The following is a 21,050-nucleotide window of genomic DNA, read 5'->3' on the forward strand; positions in this document are numbered from 1 at the left end:
CATATTTTTTGTTTTTAAAGTTTTATTTATTTATTTTTAGAGGGAAGGGAAGGGAGGGAAAGAAACATAATGTGTGGTTGCCTCTCGTGTGCCCCCTACTGGGGACCTGGCCCACAATCCAGGCATGTGCCCTGACTGGAAATCGAACCAGCACCCCTTTGGTTGGCAGACCAGCACTCAATCCATTGAGCCACACCAGCAAGGGCATGTTTTCTAGTATCTTTTTGGGTTGAGTTACACACCATGAAGCTGTTTCCAGTATTCAGTCTACAGTGATTACCTTTCCTTACCTGTAGTTGATTATATTTATAGTATCTAAGTAGAGTATGAAGTATTATTGTTTTTTTTAAAGTCCTCACCTGAGCATATGTTTATTGACTTGAGAGAGAGAGAGATGTCAGAGAGAAACATCAATCAGTCTCCTCCCATATGTACCCCAACCAGGGATCTAGGTATGTGTCCTGACCAGGAATCAAACCTGCAACTTTTTTGGCTACAATTAACTGAGCCACCCAACAAGTATTGGAGTATTATTGTTTTTCAATGACTAATTTCATCTTAACATGCTCATAGTAAACATTATTTCTACTTTTCTGCTGGCACACACATGAAACCTTTCTGAAGTCTCTCACTGTTGGCTTAGTGTTCAGAATTACCATAAACTTTACTTTCTTCTCTGAATCTCACAGACTCCCATTTTTAGATCATTTTTGCATATGCTGAAGAGGACAAGTGCCAACATAGTTTTTATGGCAATCATGCTGATTTGCTTCTACGGAGGGATGCACATTTGTTAGACCTTTTTTGTCCAGTGCTCTTCATAGGTGGCAAAATAATTCCAACAACTTGATGGGAAGTCAACTTTTCTCTGCCAAGTGCAACTTTTTGGGAAGTGGTTTGGTGCTCCTTTGAGAAGGTTTTGAGAATTTTAAATATGTCCCTTTTGTTGATGCCTTATTTTCCATAGGGTTATTTAAGATTTACTAGGGGTATTTGTTCTAGAGTAGAAAAAGCATGGGTTCTGGAGTCGTGCAAACCTAGGATGTACCAAAAGCACTCTGCTAATGGCAGAGTTACAAGGAGGCTGAAAATAGTGAAGATGGACCAAGCACTAAATTTAATTATAGGCCAGAAGGTGAAGGGATTAGCCAAAGAATGTATATGTATAATCCATGGGCACAGACAACAGTGTGGTGATAGACAGAGGGAAAAGGGAGTGGGGGCTGAGAGGAAGGCGGCAAAGGGGGGGAAATGGGGACATCTGCAATAGTGTCAATAATAAAAATAAAGAAAAAAGATATGAGCAAGTCTAGAAAAGGTTAGAGAAAAATGGAATATCCCAAGCTGATCATAAGAGCTCATTCTTCTGAAAGGTGATGAGTGATGCTTCTCTGGAACCACAGGCCACTGCTGATTGCAAAAGGAAAGCCACTTCTGAGATAGAGGCTTCCCCAGCCATCTGGTTGTTCTGCACCACTACACAAAGTCTAGAGTTCCACCCTATTAGGGTACAGAACAGTCTGTCCCCGGTACAGTCTTGGAAACCTGAGCAAAGGCTACTCTAGACTGCCTGCAAGACCTAGATATCATTAGACTCATCTAGCCTCTTACACTGCTAGGGTTCCAGTCTTCATCTACCTCATCTGCCTCAGAACTCTGGAAAACTTATTCCCACAACACTTCCTTTATCTATCATCCTTTATTCCTGCAATGAAAGCTGTTCTGGTCAACTACCCTCCCTGATGCTACTTGCCCTCACATGGTGCCGGGCTTTCTGCCCACTGAATTTTCCCATCATTTCTCCCTTTCCTCCCTTTTTCCAGAGCCTTCTCGCACTCCCTTATAATTGGACACAAACTCCACTGCTTTCTCCTACTTACATAAACTCACTTTCACAGTTTCTTGCATTAACCAAAACCCATTTTGCAGGAAGACACCACCTCCCTGTAACCTTCCCAGATAAAAATTGTACAGTCTTGTACATCTACCATTGTGGTTCCCATAAATAATGTTTACATTCTCACTGATACTCTCTACCTCTTCCAAATCAGTGCTTTTCCTTCTTGTGCAAAGAACCCTTTCTCTTCTGAGTTTCAGGTCATCTTGATTAGAATCTTCTTATCAATATCTGTATTGATAAACACAGAAGAACCTGTCTTCGAGATGCTTGACCTCAATTCCAACATATCCTAGAATCCATTCTCATAGCCACCTCTGGACCTTATCATTAACCTAAAAATTTCCACCTTTTAATTCTGAATGGCAATTTACCATTCTCTGACCACATTGTCTTATCATCACTACCTATAGGATTCTTAGTTCTCAATGCACTTGGTGCTCAGGCTAGACCTCCAGTCCTTTGCTCAGTTTTCCCCCTAGGTACTTACCAACAATATACCTTTACGTCCTTCTTCCTTCATCTTAGATCTCATAAGGCATACCTGTAGGATTACTTGTAAACATCTTCAAAAAGCCCAGTCCCCTTTCTTTCTGCCATACTGACACTGCAATGCTTCTCCCTTAGATTAGTTCAAATATTTGTTTTTCCTGATATGGACTGCTGAATCTCGACAGAAAACAGACAACCTAATGTTGCAAATCGGTGGCCCTAAGCAATTCTTTGACAGTACTGAGTCAGTGACTTCCCTGAGTAGTGATTACAAAACTTTAGAGTAGCTCTCCTTATCTAAGGTTTCACTTTCTGAGGTTTTAGTTATCTGAGGCTTTTATTTATTCTCAATAGCATCTCAAAAAAATTAAATGAAAAATTCCAGAAATGAACAATACATAAGTTGTGAATTGAGCTCTGTACTAAATAGCATGATGAAATTTTGCACCATTCTACTCTGTCCCACCCAGGATGTGAATTATCCGTTTGTCCACTGTGTCCATGCTGTATACCCTCCCCACGATTGGTCACTTAGTAGTCCTCTCAGTTATCACAGTGCTTGTGTTCAAGTACCCCCTATAGTAGACTAATGCTACTATGTCACAATCCCTACGTCATTCATCTCACTTCATATCATCACATAGGCACTGTATCACCTCACATCATCACAAGATGGGTGAGTACAGTACAATAAGATTTAGAGAGAGAGGGAGAAAAGAGAGAGAGGAGAGAGAGACCATTCACAGAACTTTTATTACAGTTATAATTGTTCTATTTTATTATTAGTCATTGTTAATCTCTTACTATTCCTAATTTACAAATTAAACTTTATCATAGGTACGAATGTCTAGGAAAAAACATAGCGTATATAAGGATCCAATACTATTCCCAGTTTCAGGCATTCACTGGGGGGTCTGGGGAAAGCATCCCCCACAGAGGAGTGACTACTGACCCATCTTCTCAAAGCCCCACTTCATCAAGGGAGGCCAGGGACACCCCGCATACACGTTCAACATTTCTCTCCCTCTTCCCTAGTAAATGCTTTACCTTGATACTCCTCTACTCTCAAATCATTGTAATTGGCTTTTACAGTCACCACTGAAGTTATTATTCTCTAGCTAAAGTCACCAGTGACACTCCAAAGGTCGAATTGAATGGACTCTTCTAAACATTTACCCATGTGGACTCTTATCTTGCATTTGACACTACTGACTCCTCCACTCCCAGTGTTGTACTCTGGACTTCTCTTTTTTCTCTACTTACCTCCCCTGGCAAGCCTACCCCCTTCCATAGCTTTAACTCATAGTTATATTCTTGATCCTCAAATCTACATCTCTAGTCCAGCTCTTTCTACTTAGCTTCAGAGCTTTATACACAAAAGAGCCTTCTTCATGGTGTTCCTGGCATTCCCAAAGGGACCTCAAAATCAATCCAACTGCAACTGAATCTCCTACCCAACCCCCCATCCATCCTCTTTCCTGGTTCTCTACATCAGTAAGTGATACCACCTTTTAGACTAAGCCAGAAACCTTGCAGTGACCTTCAACTCCACTATCTTAAATCCTTATCCACTTTGCCCCCACCACCTTCTGCACCATCTGACTTCTGTCCAGGTCCTTCTGATTTTACCTCCCTAAAGTATCCTGTAGATCACTGCCTCTACCCATACTGCTATTGCACTAGTTAATGTCTTCTCACCTCCCATCTCAACTCCTTTTATGGACCCTTACAGCTTTGCTAAAACATACCACATTATGGAACTAACCAAGCATGGAGTATAAGTTCTCCAAAGTCTAGGTTCTTGTCTCTCTCTTCAGACCTATCTGTCCTGCTTCCTGCCTTCTGCCTTTCACCTACAGTCAGCCATATTCAATTACCTGCTGTGCCTAGAGCTTGCCATGCTAACTCTCAGTTTGAAATGCCATTGTTCTCTTTCATACCCCTCTTCTCCTTTCTGCCTAGCACATGTCTGCTCATATTTCAGGGCTCAGCTCAACCTTCTCATTCTTTGCAAGAATTTCATCTATCGTGTCCCTAGTCTCACCCCAGAAATACTGACTACTTTCATTTTTGGGCTCCATCTCCACCTAATACTGTCAACATCGGGTCGACTCTCCTGGACTATAAACTCCTTGAAGACAGCATCTCTGTCACGTTCATCTCTGTATCTCTGGGTTCAGCTCAGTAGGGTTCAGTAGGAAGAAAATAAATACCTACTGAATGAAGAATAAGCAAATTAAAAATGGAGGCCATCCTGTGAACAAAGGCAAAATGAATATTATGATAGTGAAACAAATGTTGATCACAATGGCATACAGAATCATTACCAAGGCCTGTCTGCAGATGGCTCTGCCATTTGTGAAGCCACCAAGCCTCATCTGCATTAGTAAACAAGTCAGGTAGGTATTCCTTAGAATATAAGCTGACTTTCAGGGACAGAAGATGGGGGTGGTGCCTCATATTGGCTTGCTTCCTTAGCAATTTGTGAAAACAAAACCCAGCAAAACAATTCACCCCTTTCCCAAAGTTGGCACTGTCTCAAGTTTTTCTCTTCCAAAATACTTTCTCTGGCCAGGCAGCACTCCCCACACGATAGCTGTTAGGCATTAGTGTGTTCTGAATCCTTTAGAGAAGGTCAGTCCTGAATACCAAACAGATGCAGAGCCCTGGAGTCTCACAACTGAAGTGCATAACAATAGCCATCTTCTTTGTTTGTGCTGTTCTAAGTTTCATCACAAACTGGCATATTTTAGACATTGGCCTTGAGTTATTCTAATTTCCACACCTGAAGTGAGGAACAGATAATGCGAGGCAGAAAAGTAATGCAGGAGAGGGTTTTAGCTTTATATGCTCATACACCCACCTTGTTTTCCAACAAAAACAACACTTTAAATCCAGTCAACCTCATAGAGACAGCAAGGGTACAACAGAGTGAGGATTTTTTTTTTAATAGCAAAACTTTTGTACTAATTAATGAAGTAGAGCAGAACCAAACCAAAACAACTGAAAAAACCCTCACTCCAGATTACCTATTTTTTTTTTCAGATGGAAAGCCCTAGGCAGCAAGAGAGAAGAAAAAAATTGACCCATGCATTAAGTAGATTGGCTAGTTAATTTAGTTCAAGTGGAAACAGCCAAATAATATGAAGTTGTTATGGTAGAAAGTAGTGCTTTCACATTACTACCCAAACTTGTAAAAATACGCAGAGAGGCAGAAAGAAGGACTAAATTTAGACCCTGATTTAATGCATTCAAGAGCATGATTCATCTTCCCCTTGTCCTGGTATGGCCTAGGGAATCATACCACAGGCAACACAGGAGTACCCTGTAAATAAAGAGTAGTCTCATTCATTCAGAGGCTCAAGGAGGCCAGGGACACCCCATTTTTTTCGGCCAACAAGGATATACTTCCAGGTACCCCACACATGGAAACAGAACCAGGTGTCTCAGCTGGCGAAAGGCCATCAGATTTTAGCTTTGTCCTGGCCTTGGCATGAATGTGCTGGAAATTTATTTTGCTGCTCTCTTCTCTGAGTGGCTTTTTCCTCCTCAGGCTCCAGTTAGATCCTGAGCAGCTCCAACTTTAATGAGATGCCCAAACGAATGTCATCATTTGGTAGCAATGCACTGAGCAACCTGTAGTCCGAGTTGCCTCACAGAGACCCACAGGTTGGGACTGGAGAGTTAGTATGTTATACAACAAACACCTGAGGTAATTATGAGCCATTGAAAAAAACAAAACAAAATGAAAACCAACCAACCAACTAGCAACAGCAAGTTCAATTCCCAGGAGTTCATCAAATGCTGGACAAAGTGTCCAGACAGAGCCGACCCGGCTGTCCCTGCTGCAATTTCACTATCTGCTGCTTCCAACCAGGTGTCTGCACTCACTTCTGCTCCCACCACCAGAGCAAATATTTCAGCCTGTGTGCCTAATTGAGATTAAAGCCAGACTATCGTTTGTGTTAACTCAATGTGGGTTAGAGGTTAAAAACACCTGTTATTTTGTGAGTGTACAGTGACTCCAGTTTTTTTCTTTGTCTTTTAATCTGGAAGCACATTTGGAAAGTAACCTTATGAGTCTTATTCTAGATTTTTGGCCTTACTGATAGTCTCTGGGTTTAGGACAAATTACAAAAATAAAATGTATATTTAAAAAAATCTGTTGTTCAGTATCATTGCCTCCCAATGTGAGGGCATTAGAGCTGTCCCCCTTCTGCGGTATAAAACAGATGTTAAAAACCCAACCCTAGGACCCCATATATCCACAGACATTCATCCCAATCAGGGAAGATTATTTCTGAAAATATGAAATGGGTTCAGCAATTTTGCAGTTAAAAACAAAAAGATATAGAGCGCGTGCATTACGTCAGGAATGAGTTGCTCTGCAGCGTGTGTGAATGAGCAGCACTTGGAGCAGCCCACAGGGCACGTCACAGCACGGGCTTGGTAGACCCTGCGCAGGTGTGGGTCCAGGCGGATATGAGATCCCATCAGCCTGAACACATGCTTCACAAACCAACCTGGCCACGGCACAGAAAAGAGGCAAGACACTGCAGGGCAGCACAAAGATTTGTACCTTTCTCAAACAGCTTGGTACTTGGGTCTCCTGGGCAGCTCTGAATGACCAGGTCGGGCAGTTACCCAATCCCACTTGGGCCCACCCAGTGCCATTGCATGAAAATCGAAACATTTAGAGAATAGGAATAGTCAATGACCTTGGCCAAATGTGATGACATATTTGGGGGCATCCTTCTATAACCATTTGAGAAAGGACAAATATTCTTTAGCACTCTAGACAGAAAACTGGCTGATTTAGCTTAGAACAGTGGCTACCACTGTAGCCAATTTCAGAACATCCAAAAGGAAGTGGTTGGGGAAGGTGTCATGAAGGTTGCATCCAAGGCTGGGTCAGTTACATACTGGGATGGGGTAGAACATTATTCTCGCACACATAGAGCACCACAGATCTAGTTACCAGTGTGGGAAATCTGTTTTCATACTTCACTCACACAAAACAACTCTCTTCTTTCTCTGGGGGGTTTTCAAGTTCTAAACTACAATCAGCCCTTCTTTTAAAATAACAATAATAGATCCTCTTATTCAGCCGGATGGTGGTGTTTGTTGCACTAGGCTGGGTTCATAGTACAACATCAATAAATGGCCACTTGTAGAGGGACAGACAGAATCCCATTCATAAAACACACCTACGCCTTCCTCTTTCTCCCAACCCAAATGTTATATCATTAAAACACCCATGGGCACTTAATCTCATTTTGGGGAAAAAATTAGAAAAGGCAAAATAATGTAAGTGATAAAGCAATTTCTTGGGGGAAAATAGTACATTTAGTTTCTGAGGAGAATGATTGTTGGTAGGCGTTTTAAGTGTCGTTTTGTCTCAAGGAACCATTTGAAAGGAGGATTCCAAAAGAGCATCCCCCAGTCCCTGCAAAGCTGTCTTGGTGAAGGCTGTACATTGTCAACTCAAGATATTTCATCTGGGAGAGGGAGTTAAAATTCTTCCTCAGTGAGTTGGCTAAGTCTTATGAAATGAATATTTGTTCCAATTAGGTGTTCCAAAAAGCCTTCTTGCCTCAGATAACTCATTCTGGGAAGGAACGGATATTTGTTCAAAATTCACCATGGAAGGGAAAATGACGTAGTGGTAAGTTCTGTTTCCAGTGGACATGTGCTCTTCCTAGACCTGCGACTCACAGTCTGGTGCTCTGTCCTTACCTGTCTGGTCTCAGTCCTGCCTGGGACTGGTGGGGACGGAAGAGGGGGCTGACTAGTCTCTGCTCCTGCTCTTAATAAGCTGTACTACCTGGTTATGTAACCCTAATCCACGTCCACAGTCCAGGGCTCGGATGGCTGGCCTGTCAGCAAAAAATGTCTGAAAAATGTTAATTCAACAGTGTTGGAGGGATGTTATTTCTAGAGCTGAAGTCCTCAGGGAAAATGAGAAATAGTTGCTCTTGGGATTCAACTCCTCCACGCTGAAAGATATTTCTTTTCTGATGCTTTCTTCCCAAACAACTTCCCAATGCCTGGTATGCCCTGACATTTGGTCCAAATAAAATTCTGGAACTGATTCCTAGGATACAACTATCTTCACGCTCTGTGTAACAAGAGTGTTTATTACAGAAAATCAGTATCTATTGGGGCTTGAAACATTAGGGGCCTGCTACTGCTCTTGCTTGCTCCCTACACTGAATCACTTCATTATATAGATACTATTTTATTTTTGGCATTTACAGCAAGCAACTCAGTTTATAACCTAAGGCATTTTCCATACTTTCAGGCAATGAATACTAGCTTCTTTTGAGTCTCAAAAGCACATAATTTAAGACAGTGGGAAATGGAGCTGGAGAATAGTTTCCAGTGCAAGGAAAACACCATGCAGATGTTGGCCCTCTTGAATTCTGATGGTGAAATTGAGAATTGTTTATTTGTTCTGAAGTCAAACCCAAGGAATTTATTTTTTACAGACTGGGGTAGGGGTGGGGCATAGTGATGTAATATATTACTAATATTGAAATAGTCAACACATGGCCCTAAGGGTTTAAGTCCCTAAAGAATTTCAATCTTGTTGCAGGGTTTATTTCTTGATCAAATTTGGCATACCAGATGTTGATCTGTGTCACAGAAAAGACGTACCTGAGGAAACACCCGAGGACTGCTTTGCTGTTGAAATTGCATATTCACTTTCTGTAATTGTTTTTTGTTCCTTCAAGATAACAAGCTAGGAATTGGTCCTCTATCTTGAGCCATTTATTGAGAACAAACAAATGAACTTGGAAAAGACATGACCCAATTGAAGTTAAATACCTGACTTTGGTGTATGAGAATCATAAACTTGCTTACGGTCTATCTGGTCCGCAAACACTTCCCCATAAATCATCCAATAGGGCATGTAGAAGATGTTCTTGGCCAATTTCCATGATGGCTCCTCATTGGGAAAGAGAATGGCTTGCCTGGCAACCCCAAAACTCATCAGCACCACCAGCATAATGATGACAAAGTACATCATGTCTATCATCTGGAAGGGTAGGAAGAGGGAGAAACAAAAGAAAATTCACATGATTGAGTGTCCCAACGATAATGACATTGATGGAAACCTCTGAAGGAGGTTTGTGTTTGATAATGCTCATAAGGGATGTTTAGATAGGGAGCTGTGTCCCATAAGAGGATGCCTGGTCTATTGAAACCAATGTCCATGCAATCTTAGTAATTCAAAAATCATTTTAAAAAACCTCAAACATATGCCCAATGGAACCCCTTCAGTTCCATTGTCGTCTGTGATCCCTGGTCAAGACAAGACCTGGGAGTCAAATATTGTAAATACAGGAGTTTGGGTATCTATACAAATTTAGTACTTTTTCTCTGTTCCTGGGGGAGGCAAATTCCTATCTTGGGTCTCTTTCTTCTTAGCAAAATTGGAATTGGGATAGTTTAACTATTTCAAGAGCTATTGCAATGCCATAAATACTCTAAGTTCTGAAAAGCTAATGAGGAGGTGGAAAGCTCAAGAAAATAATCATTTGTAAACACGGCTCGGACAACAAACATCCAACATATGTCATGTTACCCTCATGGCCTGGCTCATTGTGAGGTGTTCTACAACAAGCCAGTTTCATGGAGAGCCACTTTTTCTGCGCGTTTTTCTCCTGCAGCATATCCTATCAGTTGTGAAGGGTGTTTGTTCTTGTAGGCATTAGAATCAGGTAGCCCCCTCCTGTGCCTGCTGTTGAAAGGTTGGATTTTCATTCAGACATGTTTACAAAATTCTCTTGCCTGTAGTCAAGTACAACATCTTTTCTTGTGCCTCTTTTTTTTTTTTTTTTTTTTGCTCGTTTTCATGACCCATGTTATTTGGAATCTGTTTCTTATATGACAGATTACTTTCTTTTTATCACCAAAATAGATAAGGATGTAATAACTATTATTTTACCTCATCAGAATCCATTGCTTCTTCTTTTATATACCATTCCCATCCATTTGGACACAGAGGTAGGTATCTTTTCCTGGCTAGGGTGATCATGGTACCTCACCCTCTGGCAACAGCAGTGATAGGAGGTAAGTATGTTATGCAAGAATCCAATGAGGACCTCTCCTTGGATACTTTTCAACTGAAGCTGGGAAGAGATACTCTCTTTATCTCTCTGTAATGATGCTAATTCAGAGTGTGAGGCTACATGCCCCACTACTGATCAGAGTGAATGAAGCAGATATTGGAGAGAGAGAGAGAGAGAGAGAGAGAGAGAGAGAGAGAGAGAGAAAGAGCATGTCCTGACAGCGTTTGACAGCCTGACTGCAGTAGCCATTAAGGCCAGTTGCATCATGCCCAGGTATAAATCAGTGCATCCCTCCTGGGCATAAGCTAGTTGGAGATTAGTTTCTCTCCTTTGTATCAAACTTTCTAATACAGAGGAGTATCTCTTGGATACCAAACTTCCTGGAGGAATGTTCATCCACAAAGAAAGACCATTGATAATCTTATCAATGATAATAAAGACTTTCAATGGAATACATTACAAGGTGCCTGTTATTGGAATTTAAATATTTCAGTCTTCCTGTTTGCACTAGGATACTGGGGGCTCAGTATATTTTAAGTCAGTTTATTAACTCTCAAAGTAACTTCACAATCCACCTCTCAAGGATTGTATGACTTTGAAATGAAATAAGAATCTCTCAAAATGTGACATTAAATTCATATTTGTTCACTCTCCTTAAAATATATACACTAGTTAATTAGTTATCTCTTTCACAAGTTAGTGGCCTCAAACTCTCATGATGAGCAAAACAGCTGCGTTGAAACGGTTTTATGGGAAACACGGATCAGCTTCTCATCTCTGCTTTCTTTTTTATTTTGTAAAATTCTTTCATTATTTATTTACAAAAAGTTCTACCAATGAAGGAACACTAATGGATTTTTCATGTTATATTTATTTAGCTTGACTAAAAGGTGGTTGGGGAGAGGAAGGTGTGTACTCAGGAGATTTAGGGGCTAATCTGACCTGAGAAAATTCAGCCAGTAAATTGTTCTAATTTCTCAGGACAGTTTTCATTCAGATTGTGACATTTGTCCAAAGGGTCAAAACAATCAAGGAGAAGAAACATTCTTCCCAAACACTCAATTTCATATATTTCAAAGACGTCTGCTTCTATTCAAATTCCAAAATCTGATGGAGTGGAATGCAGAAACACAACATTACTAGTGAGGACTGGGGTTGGCTATATATGCTTTTAAAGCTAAATTGTCCAGCTGGTTCATTATTAAGAGACCTGATTCTGTCTCATTCTTATAAAAATTCTTCATTGTGTTTTAGAGAGGAGTGCATATACTGTAGTGGTTAAGCATGTGCTCTCAGGTATCAGCTACCTGAGATTTTTCACCTTGGCCCTATTAGTAAAAAAACCTAGGTGGTCTTAATCATATGTTTGTTTTCTTTTCATTTTTGAAGTGGTAATAACAACAGTAATAATGCATATTATTTTGTAAGGATTAAACGAGATAAAATATGAAATGCTTGATGTGGGTAGTTTTCAGTAAATGTTAATATATTATTACCATGGGGGTTGGAAGAAGGGCAGGCTGTGGAGTCAAATAGACAGGAGTTTGAACCCTGCCTTTGTCCCTTGCCCAGTTTCAGTTTATTCTATCATTAAATGAAGACACTAAAACCTATTTCATGGGGTCGTAATGATGATGTCTGACACGGTGTTTGGCACATTATAAATGATAGCTATTGTTATTGTTGTTCTTATTCTACCATATATAAGTGAGCTGTGCATAGGCTTAGAGAATGTCACTGAGAAGTGGTACCCTGGATTTATTTATTTATTATTAATTTTTTAAAGATTTATTTATTTATTTTTAGAGAGGGAAGGGAGGGAGAAAGAGAGAGAGAGAGAGAGAAACATCAATGTGCGGTTGCTGGGGGCCGTGGCCTGCAACCCAGGCATGTGCCCTGACTGGGAATCGAACCTGCGACACTTTGGTTCACAGCCTGCGCTCAATCCACTGAGCTATGCCAGCCGGGGCTGGATTTAAAGATCAATTGGAATCACACTTGATCAGTATTGTATTCAGGCATCTTAACAGCTGTCTGTCCCTAGACTACAGGGCACAGTTACTTGCCAGTTTTCAGTACTGAACAGGGACTCTCTAATGTTGAGGGACTTTGAGTGCCATCACATCTGGGCATATTTTGTTGGGCTTCCAGCCTGGCAATCCATCTGGCTTCCTGATAAATTCTATAGGCATATATTTTACCTACCTTCTGCATCAGTGACTCGGTTATTGAACTAATTATCTTAACAACTCCAGTGAGAACAAAGCCTCCAAATACAGTCATTTTCTACTTATTCTTGACTGATAAGTAAAGTCATTCATAAGTTAGAAGGTAGGGTAAATGTAGTACATCTCTCTTGCTCGCTGCAGAGTAAGGTTTAATTCTAATAAAAACTGGGGATAATTACGCCATCATTAAAATGATAGGTGTGAATTTTAAAATAATCTTGCTGCTTTAGTTTGCCTTTAGTAATTTCAACTATTTAAATGCTGCCCAATCTTTTAAAAATAATATATTTGGTTTGTATGGGTCTTTTAAGGTTTTATTTATTGAAATAAAATAAGGTAACAGTTAGAATGAAACAGCCAATCAGATTATATAATCACTTAATGCAGTGGTTCTCAACACAGGGCAATTTTACACCCCCTACCCACACCTGGGCACATATGGCAATATCTGGAGACATTTTTAGTTTGTGTGTGTTTGTGTGTGTGTATGTGTACAGGCTACTGGCATCTAGTGGGTAGATGCTGATGCTAAGCATCCTATAATGCACAGGATAGCCACCCAGAACAATGGATTTTCTTGTCCAAAGTATCAGCAGTGTCAAGATTGAGAAAACTTGGCCTAAATTTGCAGCTGTTACAGTTCTTCACTTTCACTGGGTCCATGTAAGAATCCATTTGAGAATCTTATGGAAGCTTCTCCTCCCTGTTCAGAAAATTCATATACCCACACATTTTTATATATAACCTGGCTGGAGATTTTTACAGATCCTGTCTTTTAAATGTCTTCCATAGACTCTAAGTTGAGACTCTCTGCTTTTAGACATAGGAATTTTCACCACAACTGCAAATTTATTATTAAAGTCCAAAGAAGACTGTATTGTAGGCAGTATAAGAGAGTGAGATGTTTTGTTTTTTTTCCTAATCCAAAGTCCTCATTTGAACTGGGATTTGGTTTTGGGATTCAGTCTAACTCAAGCTTGTTTAATTTAAGTTTTTCCTCTCTAGAATAAGTTTGGGATATTTTCCCTAAATAATACTGGCATTATAAATAGCAAGCTTTTGTATAAAAGCATTAGGAATAGAGCAGAATAATTATGCTCACCAATTTCTCCTCTTATCATTGCATTTTAACAAACATGATATAAATATAATAACAGATATAATTTATCAACCACCAACTATAAGCCAGACACTACTGGCTATTTAACGTGTCATTTCTTATCATCACAACATCCTTACAAGATATGCATTTATTGGGATTACTTAAGAAATGAATAAACTGAGTTTCAAAGAAGTTAAATGAATTGCTAAAGGTCCCATAATCTATCCTTTTGGATTCAAGTTCTCCCTCTCTTTGCACAAATTTGTCAGTGCTTTTGTAGGCCGAGTCTTGGTTCTTCAAGATTCATTTTAGTAGAGTCACACACACTCACACACTAGTAATAAATACTGATTTGTTGACTGAAAGGTAGGCAGCAATAACATGTATAGTAAAACTTGAGGGAGAATGATAAAGAACATCTACTGATAAATTATTGGTTTCAAATGGAAGTGGCATAGAAGTTATTAACAAAGCAGTTTTTCAATAAGAGGTGTTTGCCGTTGTAGGATGGATCACTTGGTTTTTCCACAAATGTTCGATAAAGGTGAAGTAGAGGATACACTCATAAAAGTGGAAGAAAACTGATTTAAAAAGGACAGCCCAGACTCTGATTCTTCCTCTCGTGAGTTTGGGGATGAGCCAATTCAGATGGGCACTGCCAGGTCCACGCTAGTGCTGTCTCCTAGGGCTCGGTCCTGGTGGAGGAAGTCTGGACACCAGTGTCGTCCAGGAGCATTGGAACAGGTCCACAGCCATGTTGGGGAAGCATATTAGTTTGCCACGGGGGATTCCTTTTTAAAGAATAGGATAAGTAGGGCATCATCCTGGAACCTAGTTTTTAACAGACATCTTTTTCTTGTAGTATAACAAAACACATGATATATTGATAGAACTTAATTCAAGTACAACCTAATAACTGAATTCAAATAAACTATGTTTTTCTTCCCTTTGTGTAGAGAAAGGCATTTTCTTAGCATTTCATTTAAAAAAAAATCTGTTAAATATTTGGAGTGGAGACTTCTTCAAGATCCAGCAAAAATATAACCTCCATGTGGAACCTTCCCTGACCTACTTTCTCTTTGCTGTGTTCCTGTGGTACGTTATATACACGTCCATTACTGCACTCTCATGCTGTACGGTAATCATTCCTCTTTCTCTCATCTCCAGTCTATGGAATGAGCACCTTTATATACCCAACTCCTAGTCCAGTGCTTGGCACAAAGTATATGATCTTTATATATATTTTTAGTATGAAAATGGATGAGTGATGGCTAACTGTCCAGTTATATAGAGAGGTAGTCAAACTTCACAACATTCAAAAGGAATTAAAAAGTAAAACACCCCCAGGGCCCTCTCAGTTAGACCTTGATGGCTGGCTCAAACCATTCATCTCCCTCTTCCTATTGTTTCCACTCCTCCTCTAAGAACTTGTCACATGACATCAGAGAACCTTGCTTACCATTTTTCCAATCATCATTACGTAAGGGCCCAAGTACTTGTTCACACCGAAGATGTCTAATAGACGGATGTACCAATAAATGATGTTCACACAATAGATGACCCTCCCATCGCTCCTGAAGGGCTGGTCTTGGAGACGAAGGATCATCCCAACGGAGAACAGAAGGATGGCTATGAGGTCTGTGACATTCCAGTACTCCTGCAGCCACACCTTCACTTTCTGCAGTAACTTCCCTGGCTCTGACATCAGAATCTAAAAGGCAGGAAAGAGAGGGGGTTAGTTAGGATTCCCATCTATATTCTTAGCCAAGTTGGAAAGTGCTTGGTCTGTTAGCTGACATGGGCAGCTTGTCTTGTCTGTCTGTGTCTACTTGAGTACTTGCATGCTCTAAATGTACAACTGAGCAAAACTCAGCCATCCAGATGCAAGTATTCCACAGGCAGATATAAGTAGTAAGTTTGACCTTTTAGGTTGCCTTACAATTCTAAGACACAAATAAGGGCTTCCCTATAAAATTATTGATTCCTAATACCCTGTAAGTCTCTGCAATCCTCCCCCATCTCAGTAAACAGCACCACATATTGAGTTACCCAGACCACTAACTTGGGAGGACTCCTTTATTCTTCTCTTTCACATCCAGATACTCTGCAGCAATATGTCCTATCCCCTCTATTTCTAAATACAACCGGATCCAACCACTTCTCACCACCTCCACTGCTGCCACTCTGTTCTAAGCCCCATCGCATCTCCCAGGTGATGGCAATGAACTCTTCACTGGTACCCCTGCTGCCATTGTTGCGCGCTCTGGCCCCACCCAATCCCAGAGCAGCACGCAGAGTCCTTAAAACTTAAGCCACACTCTAGGGGGTGAGTGCACAGTTGTATGTGTAGGTAAAAACTCATCAAGCTGTATGTACCCTTATGAGTTGTGTATTTCCTTACAAGTAAATTATAACTTAATTTTTTTTAAAAAAAGAGTGACTTGAGAGATACATGAACAACAATAAAAACCAAAGCAAGTTATGGTAATTGAATGCGTCAATCTTCTAATAGCTTTCATTACAAATAGAGAAAGATCCAAATTCCTTATCGTGGCTTCATCTGATGTCCCACCATACTCTCTCCATTCCCCTGCCCCTGAAGCCACGGAGGCCTGCCTGCTCGTAAGTGTGACAAATCCATCCTATGCTCAGGACATCTGCACTTGTTCCTTCTGTTGGGCCTTTTTTTTTCCTCCCAGGTTTTTACATGTTTGGCTTCTTCTCATACTCAGGGTCTCCATTCACATTTCTCCTTTTTAGGAAGGCTTTCCTTGAATACCCGACATTCAGCAGTCTCCGCAGCACAGGTCACTCTCTAATTTGTTTCCTTGTTTTATCTTTAGGAGACTTTTGTCTCTATATGAAATTAACTTCCGTGTGCTTGCATAGTATGTGTGTGTGTGTCTGTCTATCTATTTATCTCTGTATCTCTGTATCTGTCTGTCTATCTATCTATCTATCTATCTATCTATCTATCATCTCCTTCCACTAGACTGTAAACTAGGAGGGCAGGCTCTGTTCCCCAGAGCTTGTCACATAATACTCAATAAATATTTGTTGACTGGCCGATTGTTGTATAGACATCTTACAGCAATTCTCCAGTTCCTTAACTGCTAGGCGGGCTCTGACTCACCTTACTCTATAGGTGCCTTTTTGCTCACACACACTGTGTGAAACGCAATTACACAGCAGGAGTTACCACCCACAAGGTACCGCAGCCTCCCCCAGGACACGAGGAGCCAGGGAAGCCACCCGTGGAGGCTATGCAGCAGGGCTCCTTGCATGAATCATTTGCATTTATCCCCAAGACTTCCCTCTCTTGGAGCTGTGACCCATCCTTTTTCCAACTCAGGACCTCTCAAAGGAAAGAGAAAAGACTGGGCACAGTTCTAATGTGTGGCTGTGTGTTTGCATTGGCATACCAACCTTCAGGTTTACTTTGGCCTGAAACAATATGGAAGGGAGGTCTTAGTAAGTCAGGACTAGGGCGTGGCTGGCTAAGCAAGGTATCAGGAGATGCCTGGTAGCCTCTTTCCTAAGCCAGGGCTCTTTAGCCCTTAGCACACATTAGACTCATCTAGATGGCCAGTAAACCACAGAAGGCTGGGCCCCACCGCCAGAGTTTCTGCTTCAGCTTGCCTGGTGTAGGCTTGAGGATTTACATTTCTAGCAAATTCCCAGGTCATGCTGGTAATCACAGAGTGAGAACCACTGCCCCATCCGTCAGGGATTCCTGCAGCGGCTGGGACCCTGATGGCTTCTCCCCACCAGCTCCATCCCAACTAGGCAGAAATCTGTGTGTGCACATTGGGGGTGGGGGGTACAGCCAGGACCGAGCCCCTTAGAGGTTCTCTAACCCCTCGCACACGCTCTCCTAAAACTGTTAAACACGGAGGTTTAAAGTATAATTTTTTCAATAGTGAAAATATGCTTGTGAAATCTCAACATACAAGAAGAGTTAAATGCTAATGGACTGGAGTGAAAAGTCAAGTGCCCACCTTCCGCCCCTTTCACTTCTCCCACCAGCTCGAGCACCTCTTAGGTCCCTGGGCTTGGACCAGCACCCCGGTGTGGAACCCACTGTGGGAGTGAAAAGAACAACGCAGGGAGGGGCCGGTCAGGTTTAAGACCCAGTTCCCCTTTCTGGCTGTGGGATACAGAAAAAGGGCTCACCCCCTGAGTCTCACTTCCCATATCAGCAAGGCTGGGAGGTCATAACAGCCACAGCATTAACCTCCCAGAGTCATGGGGAGGAGGGCCCAAGTGAGAGAACGTCTACCAGTGCATGCTGTAAACTGTTCCGTGCTATTAAGGGATTATGGCGGCTTGTTTGGGTGACTACACACAGAAGTATGTGGTTCTGGGAATGGGAGGGCAGCATGTGAAACCACAATATCCCTCCTCAGAAGCCTACAAACTTTTCCATGTTTACAGGGTCTTGTGACTGGGATCTTGGGGGCCTGTGTGCTGACTATGAGGAGGCACGAAGGTGAGACCTACGGAGTCTCCACTCTCTTGGCAGTCGAGCATTTCTCTAATGGGTTCTGGGCCACGGGGTGGGGGTGAGGGAGCTGCCTCACCAGGCTGAAGAGGAAAAGGTCAGATGCTAAAGTGGTCAGTGCCTCCCTCCTCACAGCTTCCTCAGAAGCAAGGACTCTTCCGCTGACTCCCTGCTGACCCCAGCCTCTAAGCCCTCTCTGCTATTACATGCTACCTCAGGAGAAATGGATATCCAGGCCTTGAGGTTCCTGGCAGCCCGCCTGCTTGGCAGCCTCTTCCAGAACAGTCTGTGGAGTACAGACTGCTCCCTGTCTTCTTCCAGTCTAGTCCCTGGAGAGATTCCAATCTCCCTGCTCAAGTCTTTCCCTTTTCTGCTTATCGTGGGGACAAAATATGCATCTGGGCGTTAAATCGCCAGAGAGCGAGCTGACACTTCGCAGCAACAGAGTTCTTAGCAGGAGCAGGCCTCAGTTCCCAGAGAGGTGCACAAAGACCAAAGCAGATTGATGACTGATTTCAATTTACAAATGGGAAATCCACAAACTGGTCAGGAAGTAGAAGGCACCGTCAACTGGTTAGAATGAGACAAGAAGGCCCCTTTTTTTTATTTTAAATAAATCTAGTCCCTTATAAAATGGGAGCAGGGTACCAACAGCCAAACTCTCAGGATGGGGGTATGTTGTTTAGAATTTAAATATCCCCAAAGCAGTTTAAAAATCCAAGAGAAAGAGCCTGAAATATATAGACAGAGTGTGGCAAAAGTTGGTTTATAGTTGTTTGTGTGGAAAATAATATAATATTAATAAATAATAATACAAGAATAAGTCTGTGTTTTGCATACAAAGGCATCAAATAGTTACTACATCTTTCTAAAGGAGAACTTTCTAGAGCTAAAACCTAAGGTAGCAAGGGCCTTTTAACTGTTTTAGTATAAAGACAAGGGTGAATTTGTGGATTTCAAGGAATCTTTTATTCTGTGGAGTCTGACATTATTTTCCCACTCATTGTAGTAGAGAGGACAGGGTTGTTCAGGAGCTCTAGAGAGTGCAGTAGACTCGACGGGGAGCAATTCTTCCAGAAATGGCCTCTGCTGCAGACTGTAGTTTCAGGGGGAAATGCAGAGGAATCGTCATACCCACAAGCCGGCCTTCCTTACAAGCTCGGGAATGGGAGTCTGTGGAATGTGTTCAGCAGGGTGGCAGAGCCCTCTGGCGGACAGTTGCTCGACTGCATTCATTTTGGTGGCTCTGACTCTGATGGACTCTGAGGTTAGTGATGACTTTAAGTGTCATGCGGGGCTGGTGTTATGATGGCTTTTACTCAGTGGGGGAGGGGGAGAAGAGAAAGAGCCACACCTTCAACCCGAAGGATGAGAAATATGCTCAGTTCATCCTGGTGATGCCCAGGGCTAGTGGAAAGGCTGGTGCCCAGCCAGTGCATAATAAATATGGAGCAGACAGTGAATGAAAGCATGGCTCCTCTTGGAGCTGCTGAAGTGCATTGGAGAATCATAGGTATTGGTGGACCCTGTCCAAAGAGATCCAGAGTGAGGGGTTTGCAATGCGAATTAAAAGTAGAAAAATTTAAAGATGAAAAAAAGTGTAAAATATAAAGTCACATTTCTAGGGATGAGTTAAAAAGTTATAAACAGTGTTTTATAAACAACTTGAAGATTTCTTGGGGCAAGAGCTCTGTGAGCAGAAAATGGACTAAATCCTAAGCACTCATGGAGTGATGACCCTGTAAACCCACTGCAAAGCAGTGGTATGTTAGCAGCCCTCAAGGCCAAGGCCATGTTTCTGTGGTAGCATTAGGGAACATTTTCACTACTGGTTTGGATCCAAGTGGATCTCGAGTGTCGAGCTCTCCCCTCCATGAACAAATTAACTAGCCACTGTCTTCTTTTCAGTTCTCTTTTATGAAAGTGGTTACCTCTCTCATCTTCTCTATCCCCAGGGTGAAAATGTAGGAAATGACGATCCATTCTTGGGTGGAAGGCCAGCGCTCCATCTTCACTAACACGATATAGTTGAAGAGCATCAGGTACCCGATGTACGCCAGCTGTAAGGAAACACAATACAGTGCTCTGGCTGCAAATGCCTGGGAGCCCTGCCCTTGGGCAAGGCCCCCAGCCAGCAGGGCACAAACAAGGTCAGCAAGCAGAACTCCGAATTCATGACGAAATGAACTCCAAAGCTCTAAACTAGCAAAAGGATAGAAACTGTAATATTTGAAGTAACTTGATATACAATCTCCATTTTGAGTCTTATACTCATCTCCAGGCCCCAGGACTTTGCTTGCACCCAGAGGTCACGATGTATCATTTTCTTTTGCATCTATCCAGTCTCTCGTGTCTTCCTGGCTAACGAGGGAACCTCTTCTCGCAGGGGCTGCTCTTGCTCGTGCAGGAGCCTCAGGTTCTTGAACTAGGGCAGCACAGAGGATTTTTGCCTGATGGATGCCAGGTGGATTAAATGTCAGTAAGAAAGAAAAGAAGACACTTGCTATACTTGTAAATTGGTCAAACCAACATAAAAATAGCCCAGACTTTATCTGGAAGCCCCACTTTCTCTTCTGAGTTAATGTCTTTTTTCTCTCTCCTGCCTTAATGTGTTGGCCTGACCGTGCCCTGGCAGGGCTTCACCTATCTCCCATTGCACCACTTGCTGTCTTATTCAACTCGGCATATTCCTTCCTGGTTTCTGCTTCTTTGAAACAAAACCAGAGAAAACCGAGCAATTTATGGAAAGAAATGG

At 41.8% G+C, this 21,050-nt stretch overlaps 1 protein-coding gene across 1 annotated transcript in view; it reads right to left on the bottom strand.

Annotated features, from left to right (window-relative positions):
* TRPM3 (transient receptor potential cation channel subfamily M member 3) overlaps positions 1–21,050 on the bottom strand; it is a 501,162-nt gene that overhangs the window by 55,650 nt on the left and 424,462 nt on the right. Inside the window, 3 exon segments of the mRNA XM_036021739.1 lie at positions 9,254–9,428; positions 15,254–15,505; positions 20,227–20,355. Coding sequence (XP_035877632.1) covers positions 9,254–9,428; positions 15,254–15,505; positions 20,227–20,355 — 556 coding nt within the window.

Source organism: Phyllostomus discolor, chromosome 3 (assembly GCF_004126475.2).
Source record: "Phyllostomus discolor isolate MPI-MPIP mPhyDis1 chromosome 3, mPhyDis1.pri.v3, whole genome shotgun sequence".
Classification (NCBI taxonomy): domain Eukaryota; kingdom Metazoa; phylum Chordata; class Mammalia; order Chiroptera; family Phyllostomidae; genus Phyllostomus; species Phyllostomus discolor.